This window comes from Dendrobium catenatum, unplaced genomic scaffold, assembly GCF_001605985.2.
Source record: "Dendrobium catenatum unplaced genomic scaffold, ASM160598v2 original_scaffold_126610, whole genome shotgun sequence".
Lineage (NCBI taxonomy): Eukaryota > Viridiplantae > Streptophyta > Magnoliopsida > Asparagales > Orchidaceae > Dendrobium > Dendrobium catenatum.
Window position 1 is genome coordinate 81,248 of NW_021445045.1, and position 9,578 is coordinate 90,825.

At 35.4% G+C, this 9,578-nt stretch overlaps 1 protein-coding gene across 3 annotated transcripts in view; it reads right to left on the reverse strand.

Annotated features, from left to right (window-relative positions):
• LOC110097041 (probable protein phosphatase 2C 5) overlaps positions 1 to 8,592 on the reverse strand; it is a 66,910-nt gene extending 58,318 nt beyond the window's left edge. For all 3 annotated transcript variants that reach the window (XR_002303158.2, XM_020823261.2, XM_020823256.2), the window contains exons 1-3: positions 8,218 to 8,592; positions 7,434 to 7,562; positions 7,242 to 7,344 (exon numbers count right to left, since the gene is read on the reverse strand). Coding sequence is in view for 2 of the 3 variants with exons in the window: in XM_020823261.2 (XP_020678920.1) it covers positions 7,242 to 7,344; positions 7,434 to 7,562; positions 8,218 to 8,498 (513 nt within the window). In the remaining variant the exon portion in view is untranslated. The remainder of the gene's footprint in view (positions 1 to 7,241; positions 7,345 to 7,433; positions 7,563 to 8,217) is intronic.
• Positions 8,593 to 9,578: the final 986 nt, after the last annotated feature.

A 9,578-nucleotide genomic window follows, 5' to 3' on the forward strand; every position in this document is an offset into this window, starting at 1 on the left:
CGAACTTCACTTTACATGAAGCACGTGAAGTCGAAGCAGGCACTAAGAAATGGCGATGAGGAAAAGCCATAATAGCTAGTAACAAAGAAATGGAGAAGATGAAAAGAGAAACCTAGATTAATTAACTAATTAGTAATTAAAATTAAACTAAATAATCTAATTAATATACTTCTAAATAGAAATAGTTATTATATAATATTATAAATAATAATTAAATAATTAATTAGTATTAGAATATTTAAATCATTAATGAGATAATTAAAAATATAATTAATAATTAAAACTAATTAAATAATACTTTAAAATTAATTAAATCATTAGTAGAAGTATTAGCTAAATAATTAGTTATTTTAAAAATTAACTAATTAATTAAATAATCATTGATATAATTAGATATTAAATACTTATTAAATTAACACCTAACTAAGTAATTTAATAAATAATACTATAATTAGTAATTAAATTATTTAATAATTAAGCTAATTTCTAATTAAATTATTTATCATTATAACTTCTTGACTATAATTAAAATTAAAAAGTAACTTGTACTTACATGCAATTATATTCATACCACATTAAATTTAATTTTTAACAGAACCAACCACATTAAATCCTGAATTATGTTGCCAAACTATTTAATAGGAATTAGCATGATTTAAAAACTAGCTTGCCAAACAATTTTCAGAATTTAACATACCCAGGATTTATTAAATTCTGGATTTACAAAATTTACTAAATTCTAGTAAAATTAAATCCTACTTTTGTCAAACAACATTTAAGTGGTTATCTTGTGAAGACATAATATCTTACATAAGGCGAGGCTCGCCTAAGAAGACCATATGTTAGCTAAAGATATCTACTTGCATGACAATATGATCTTTGTTTTACCTTGTCAAATGCCAAGCCAATGACTCGGGATTTCCTTATCAAGCATGAGTCAAATCATAAATGGATATACATCTCCATATCATTAAAACAATATTTTACTCACTCATTCAATCCAAGAAGTTGAAATGGAGATAATTCGATGAACCAACAAGTACTCTCAAGGAAAATCATCATCCATCAATTTATAATTATTTTATAGTCACGATGCATTCCATAAAATTGTTCTTTTTTAGAAGAGGATATTCAACAAAGGTGGATGAGATATGTTGCTAAGCTTTTCAATGAAGATTGTGAAAATATGAATGGCTTTAGTAACTTTAACACTCTAAATGAAAATAGAGATTTTTTATTTTGTCGTCGTATTACTAAAACTAAAGTTAGAGAGGCTTTAAAGAAAATAAAGTGTGGGAAAACTGTTGCACCTGATGATATTCCAATAGAGGTGTGGAAATACTTAAGGAGATGAAGGAATTTCTTGGCTTACTAAAATTTTTAATATTATTTTAAAGACTAAAAAGATGTCAGATGTGTGGAGAATGAGTGTGTTGATTCCTATCTTTAAGAAAAACGGTGATGCACAAGATGGTGCAAATTATAGAGGAATTAAATTGATGTGTCATACTTTAAAACTATGCAAAAGAGTTATGGAGCATAGGTTACGATGTGATACTAATGTTTCTCAAAATCAATTTGGCTTCATGTCAGATAAGTCTACTATGGAAGCCATACATTTATTGAGAGGTTTGATGGAGAAGTATTGAGAGAAAAAGGAAGATATTTGTATGATATTTATTGATTTAGAGAAAGCATATGATAAATTTCCAAGGGAAGAGCTATGGAGAGTTCCAGAAAAGATATAGATTAATAATGCTTATATTCAAGTCATTAGGGATATGTATGTTGGAGCTCTTACTTGTGTTCAAACACAAGGTGGTTTGACCAAGTATTTTCCAATTTCAGTTGGATTACAACAAGGATCAACCTTAATTTTTGCTTTAGTCATGGATGTTCTTACTAGAGATTTGCAAGAGTGCGTTCCCTGGTGTATGCTTTTTGTTGATGATATTCTTCTTTTTGATAAGACATTAAGACTAAAGAGGAAGTTGAAGGTAAACTTGAATTATGGAGGTCAACCATAGAGTTTAAAGGTTTTCGTTTGAATAGATCTAAAACTGAATACATTGAGTGTAATTTTAATAGTAATAGATCTAGTGGAGGATTTGTGACTTTCAACAATCAAGTCATTAATAAGAGTACATATTTTAGATATATTGGGTCAACTGTTCAGAGTGATGGTGAAATAGATGGGGATATTATTAGTAGAATTCAAGTTTGATGGATGAAGTGGAAGACTGCATCGGGCTTGTTGTGTGATAGAAAAGTATCACTCAAACTTATGAAAAAATTTTATAAGATGGTGGTTAGACCTGTAATGCTTTATGGCGCAGAACATTGGCCAATAAAAGATAAGCATAATATTAAGTTAAGTGTTGCAGAGATGAGGATGCTCAAGTGGATGAGTGGCTTTACTCTTAGAGACAGGATACGAAATGACCATATACATGAAAAGGTTGGAATAGCTCCAGTGATAGATAAGATTAGAGAAAGTCATCTTAGATGGTTTGGTCACATAAAACAGCGGCCTTTTGATGAACCTGTTAGGATAATAGATGTATTAGATTTAACATATGCTAAGAAAGGTAGAGGTAAACCTAAAAAAACTTTGTTATAAAAAATTAGAAATGACCTTTATTTATTAGATCTAAATGAGAATTTGACTCTTAATCGGACACAATGGAAAAAAAAGGATTCATGTAGCTGACCCCATGTAGTGGGATAAAGGCTTGTGTTGTTGTTGTTGTTGTTGATTTGTTCAATAAAATTAGCCAAGTCAAAACTTGCCAAGTTCAGGTTAGTTGAGTCAAATGCTTAGCCTCATTCAAATAGATATTAGCATCTTCAATAAGCTTCATATTTATTTTGACTAATATGAATAATAATAAGTTCTCAAGGATAGCCGAGTTAAAACTCAACGGTTTCTTAGCTACAAGAGAGCGAGCTCTAGGATGTTCCATGTCCACCTTGGTCATTTATAGAGAAGCCAAACTCAAGACTTAAAGGAAAAATACACCACCGTCATACATCATCATAACAGTATTTCCTACTAAGGAACTCCTAGTGTTTTGGAGAAGTGAAGGACACCCATTTATTTTATAATATGTTACTTCATTGCCAAACAGCTTTGAATTGAGTTTCTTGTCAAGCAAGCTCTTTAATATGTTACTTCATCGCCAACTCAACCACTTGGTGAGCCACCTTCACACTTGCCAGCTCAGCCGTCAGGGACTCCAATAGCGTCTCAGCTGCCTGCCACGCAATGAACTTATCATAGAAGGAAGCATTCACCTTCCTTATCTCCTCCAGTACGTTAATAAGTGTCCTCATTGCCTCCCGATGGTTATGAGCCATGGAAAAAATAGTCTACAAGCAAATAAGTTCATTGTGACAAAAAATGAGCTCATCCTCAGGAATCGCTTGCATATCCTTCTCCACGAAAACCGAGATGCCACCTTTCCCATGTCAAAAATCATCCATAAGGGATAGAAGACTTGTTTTTCCTCCTCATAGATGTGAGAGGCATTAGTGGTCTCTCCTTCGAGCTCACACACTCTTTGTTGCCACTCTACTCAGACTCACTCTCCGAGGAAGTGACCACTCACTTGCCATTGCCCTTCAAAAGCCTGAGTTAGGACTTCAGAGACTTCTCTTTGAGGAACTGCATATTGCATTAAATCAAATAAAAACTAGGTACAATTGCCAAGATGATCACATTCCCTTTGATTGCTTTTCCCCGTTATTTGTGCTACTGTTCCGGTTCCCCAGCTGCTATTTTTTCGATTTCTTCCATGGTTGTTTTCCCATGGATGTTTTACCCGATTCTTGTGCTGTCTTTTCAGGTGCTATTATGGGATTAATTGTGGCCTTTAGCTGGTTGTTTGGGAGTTGTTTATGGGCTATTTCTGGACAGCCACTAGCCTTCCAAATTACCCTATTTTAATTGGCTTAATTAATGGTTTTAAGAGGACTGTTTGGCTGCCTTTTCCCCTATATATAATAGAAGTTAAGAGAGTTTTTAGAGAGTTATGTGACTGTTGGGCGCTGTCCTGCAGTGGCTTTTGGTCTTCTGTTTCCTATTTTTTGATTGGTTAGTATGGGTGGCTGTTTTGGCTGTTTGGCTTCCCCTTTTCTCCTATAAATATAAGGTGTCTTAAGGCATAAAAAAGAGAGTATTATGATGTGATTTTTGGAGCCTAAACCTGCTGGTTTCATCGTGGAAAAGCTTGCGAGCTTATTTTATTCATCTCTTCTTCTAGGAAAGCTTGCGATCTTCTCCTCCTTCGTCTCGGACTTCTTATTTCGTTCTTCTCTCCGCAAGTGTCCACCCCACCTGTATCTTTCTTCTCGACGAATGCAAGCTCCTTTAGGTGTCTTTATTTTGTGTAAGCGTCAAAGTTTGTAAGTGTCATACTATGTTATAAAATTGTTGTTTTTTTGTTATTTCAAGAGTGTCTTTGTATCTTTTTGGTGAACTAGGAAGTGTTTCTTTTTGCTCGCAAAAATTTAGAGCTTTTCCAAATTTTTGCTTGCATAAGATATTTAAATTATGTGCCTTCGATTAAAAATCCTAAATAATTGTATTAAAATTTTCCAACCTCGCCATACAATATGATTAGTTAATTAAGGTGATTTCTGCGAAAAATTATCTTAATTTAATCATATTGTCCAATCAGGTTATACACTATGATTTATTCAATCGAGAATTAATTTAATTTTTAAGCATTAATTAAGTTAATTTAATTAAGTTTTATTTCTTAAGCATTATATAGTACGTTGAGTATCATATAGTAAAGTTAATTTAATTTTTTAATTTCCCTAATTAAGGTAAAGAGCATATGACGGCATCATACAGTATAATTAGTTCATAGTTTTCAATATTGAAGGTTCAAGGAATAGATATAACTTGATCTTACAAAAAAACAAAAATGCCATGTACACCATATAGTATGATCATATCATTATATAGTATGACTTTCAAAGACTAAGTTGGATTGGTTAACTATTTTAAAGCATTTTCTTAAAATTATTTTATTTTAATTATACTCTCATGTGTGTATGCTTGGTTGTTTCATCAATTATGTGTCTGACACGTACAAAAACGATGGCTCAAAATAAAATTACAAATTTGATATTCTTTGACAGTCTTCTTTTGTCTTGATAGTTTCAGATTCTGAGCTAAGATTGAGTGCAACTTCTTCATCATATGTTAATATATTTATGTCCAATCTCGTATCAGCCTTCTTCTAATGTATACATATGATTGTTAGCATGGACAGAAAGCCTGCACGTATAAAATTATTAGTCAAGCATCTACGAAACAATTAGTATTTATGATTATCAAAATCTCAAATAAGCTTTTAGGCCCATGAAATTTAGCACCTCTTAGTCACCATCGAGACATGATTGAACTTTGACTCAAAGACTCAATGAAGGCCTTATGACATTTCTTCAAAGTTGCAATCTCAAAAGGGAAAGCACGTGCCAGTGCAAGATGAGAAGAGAAGAAGAGAAAGCGTCAAGTGCAAAACACAAGAATGGTGTTACATTGCTACTACTTTCTAGGTGAGAGGGTATTTATAAAAGGGTAGTAACTTAGATTTTAAGGCTTTAGTCACATATCTCATTAAAGCTATAGATTTTGCCTAAATTTTCATCGAAAAGGTTCGATATCTTTTTCTTCATTTGTTATACATGGGGGTCGCCCTCATGGGAAAAAGTAGACATCGAACTAATCAAGAAAGCTAGAGAGCCTCCCTCAACTCATTTCACTAATAGTCGACCTCTACTCGCTTCACTAAAATACATCCTTGACACCGCACATAGAGTCTACCTTGACTCACCTCATTACAAGTCATTATTGACTCGCTCAACAATGAGTGAAGACCAAACCTAAGGTATTGACTTGCCATTCAACAAAAACCGTAAAGAATAAAGCAAAATACTCACCATATGCAAGACAATACTATCGCCAGGGGAAGCTAAACAAGAAAATCATACAAGCTTGTCACAAGAGTATGCATGAAACAAAAGTATTTTACTTAAAAAAAACTTACATAACAATTTTAATTTACATAATGGGGCAAGCCTATTCGTCCCCAAAAAATATCCTATACATAGGGTCAAATAATAACTTGAGAGGCACCATTCCTCCCTTTCCTAACTATCGTAGGATGAAATGCCAACACCTATGAATTGATTCACCCTCATCCTAATGAGTCACATCACCACCGGCATTAACGCCAACATCTCCCCATGAAGTAGGGATACGTCATCGCTCACCTTCACCGGGACTTCAAGTGTTCCCTCAGATTGGGGTAGGGTGAAGGGTGATGTCAAGCATCTTCTCCATCTAGCTAACTTGCTCAACAAGTGCACTGAGCGTGTGTACCCCTTGATGGGGGTTTCAACAACTAAGTCACCAGTTGAGGGAGGAGTGTTTAGAATCATCATGGACATCGCAAGAGGGGAAATAAGCAATTCTTAAGATGAGTATGCAAAACCAACTCCTTAGCATGCTTTCCCTTCAAGATCTCCACATCCTTGGTCACAAACCAAGTTTTTGTAGCCGGAGGCATGCTCTAGCCCACAGTGGTAGCCCCTAAGGAATAGAGGGAAGAATCAGGAGGAGGGAATTCATTGTCCAAAAGACTCAACAATATCTCTAGAAGTGTGTAATGCAAGTTTACAATCCTTGTGTATAACCTAGGTGCCCACTAAGTCGACACCAACACCTCGAACTCGCTCGACATGTGACCAAAGAACTTGCTCAAGGTTAAATGGACACTAGCCTTATGTAAGGCAAACAACTCTCGATCTCCAGACATGACTCCTTAGAGGATTGAAAAAGAATTCCTCTCACCTTCAACTTTTACCCTCAGCTATTCGGCCTCCTTATGAACCAAGTCACGGCCAATAATAGGCTCGACCAAAGGCAAAGTCAGCGCGAACTCCACGACAGGAGTCGTCACCCCAAAATCAATACTAGCCCCTACGTGTACTTTGTGCACATATAAGGTTGAGATAAACCTCGCATGTCATAGGTACCCAAAAACATTAATCTGACAAATGCTCAAGGAACTTCGCACATAATAGATGTTGTTAGTCATGAATGGCATGAGTAGACTAATACCAATACATAGGACACAAGTTCCAATAAACATAAAAAAATAATAAATCAAGAAACTTTTTGTAAATATGAAGACTGCCTAGCATAAACAAAACTAGAAGGAAAATACCACACATGAGTCTCCGACATGCGAAATAATCAAGACATCATTCCCAACAAACATAACTGTAGCTGTTGCACCAGATTCATCTTCATTCTGAATCTGTTCAAGCCTTCAAGAAGAAAATAAAAATAAACAAGAAAAAAATAATGAATATGGCTCAAATTAAAATGGCTTCTAGCCCCATAAATAATCACTCACCAAGTCAGGAGTCTACCATCAGCATTTTCAAAAGCGTTGGTAAGTGCATCCTTTATAGCATGAAAATCCTTGCTGCCTAACAATAATCCCCCTCGCAATTCATTCATACATTCCTTGTATAGTTCATCCCTGCAATAACAACAAATAATCTAAGCCGAACAAGATATAAAAAATTATAAAGCATAATGTTAATGATTTTTTGTTATTTCCATTGGTAACTTGAACACGTATAAATAAAAGTCACGATTAGGCCAATAAAATTGCTTTTATTGCAAAAAAAAATGCTCAGAATCTTAAACGGTTCTGAATTTTTTACATAAATATGTCAATGATTTGTAAGATAGTTTAGACAATTTAAAAGACAACTTTTCTTTTGACTGTCTAGATTGCTAGTGTTGCAAAATTAAGAGGGCTGTCTTGAAAAAAAAAAAAAAACTTCAAAACTATATTCTAAAGCATTAAGAGCTCTATTCCGTTATGAGCAAGCTTTTAATGTGAATGAGGATGTCTTGAACGAATTTTTTTTTCAAAGATTACATAGTTTATATTGGTGAGATGTAAAAGAGTCCATAAACTAAAGAGCTCAAACAACCCTAGATGTAAAATATTTTCTACTTTTTAATTAATTGGTCACATCTGCAAACAACTGTCTTTGAGATACCAATTGTTTTAGATAGACGCCAAAATGCCAGATTCTTCATAAACGTACTCATTACAAGTATTTGAAGAAGTGTCCATGGGAAACTAATCTCCAAAAAAGATTATAGAAGAATTTTTCTCCAACCTAAGAAACTCGACAGAAGAGATGCCGGCGTGGCCATCAAAGACAGTGGCGAAGGTAAAGCCAGAAAGGCCGTCGGATCGGAGGACGACGACATCCTCCATCTCAGAACGGGGGCCCTGGAGGGTGCTCGACCCCCATCGAATCCCCGAGACTCCACCAGCAAGACGGGAGGAAGCGTCTACAGCGATTGCCGAGCAGCGAAACCTACTAGCCCTCCGAGTCACGACGGCACCGCTAAAGTTAAGTGCCTGCTGCAGCCTTGACGGGAGCAGCAGAGCCATGAACTCCAGGGAGAGGCCCGCGGTTGCGGTCAGGAAGCGATAAGGCGATGTGAAAGATAGCCGAAGGTCTGGTTTTGGTCGATTGCCTTTAAAACAACTAAGCTTCGTTAAGAAGCGATTAATGTTTTATTCATTGAAATTTTAACAGCAAATATATATATATGAGAAAAAAGTACGAGTTAATTTTGTTCGAAATTTAAAATAAATTAAATAATTATTAAATTTTAATAATAACTTCTTTGAAATAAGCTTGATTAAATACATAGTATATTTATATATTTATGTATGAATATTCACATATATTTTCATAAGTATTTAGCAGATATCTTACAAGTCATAATAGGACTTTGCCCTCAACGGAAGTCCATAGCAAGATCACATCTAACAATTGAAGAGGCATCACATTAGGAAAACTCGCACTACATGATCAACAAGTTCTACTCTTCCATGCCTACCAAGGACCTCACCTCTTACAGGGTGAACTGGAGATTTATTGTCAAGTAAGTAACACGGTTGTGTACTTGGACCACCATCTTAGCCACTTGCTCTTTCTTAGAGTGGATCAGTTCTCATTCAAGAACAACACCCCGCCACCCCCCCCCCCCCCCCCCCCAAAGCTCTAATACATGAAGTCACATATTCACGAGACCCTCAGTTTGTCTTATCACAATCGTCCAACTTGAAGCCTCTCCCTTCCAACGATAACATCTTACTCACATCTCTCCTCTCAGGCATTTGAGGATCTCTCACACAAGTCAATGGCAAAAGTAGCTAGCCTGCTAGTTGCATGTCCCCTCATCTCAGCACTCACCCCACAAACTCCACCAAGCCTACTCGCCTACTAGGCCCTTTGGAACTTTACCTAAGCTTTAGATTGATTTTCGTGAATTTTATGCTACTCTGGAATTCAATGCTTTCTTGAGTTCTCAACAAATTCACTCAAGTTTTTTTTCTCTCTGGTTTTTTCTCCTCTCCCCTCTTATCTACATTCACTCATAGATTCCCAGGTCATCCACCCCCATAGTAAGCTTGCCACTAAGGTTGGGTGTCACCCACGAAAACATTTGGATCCAACATCCT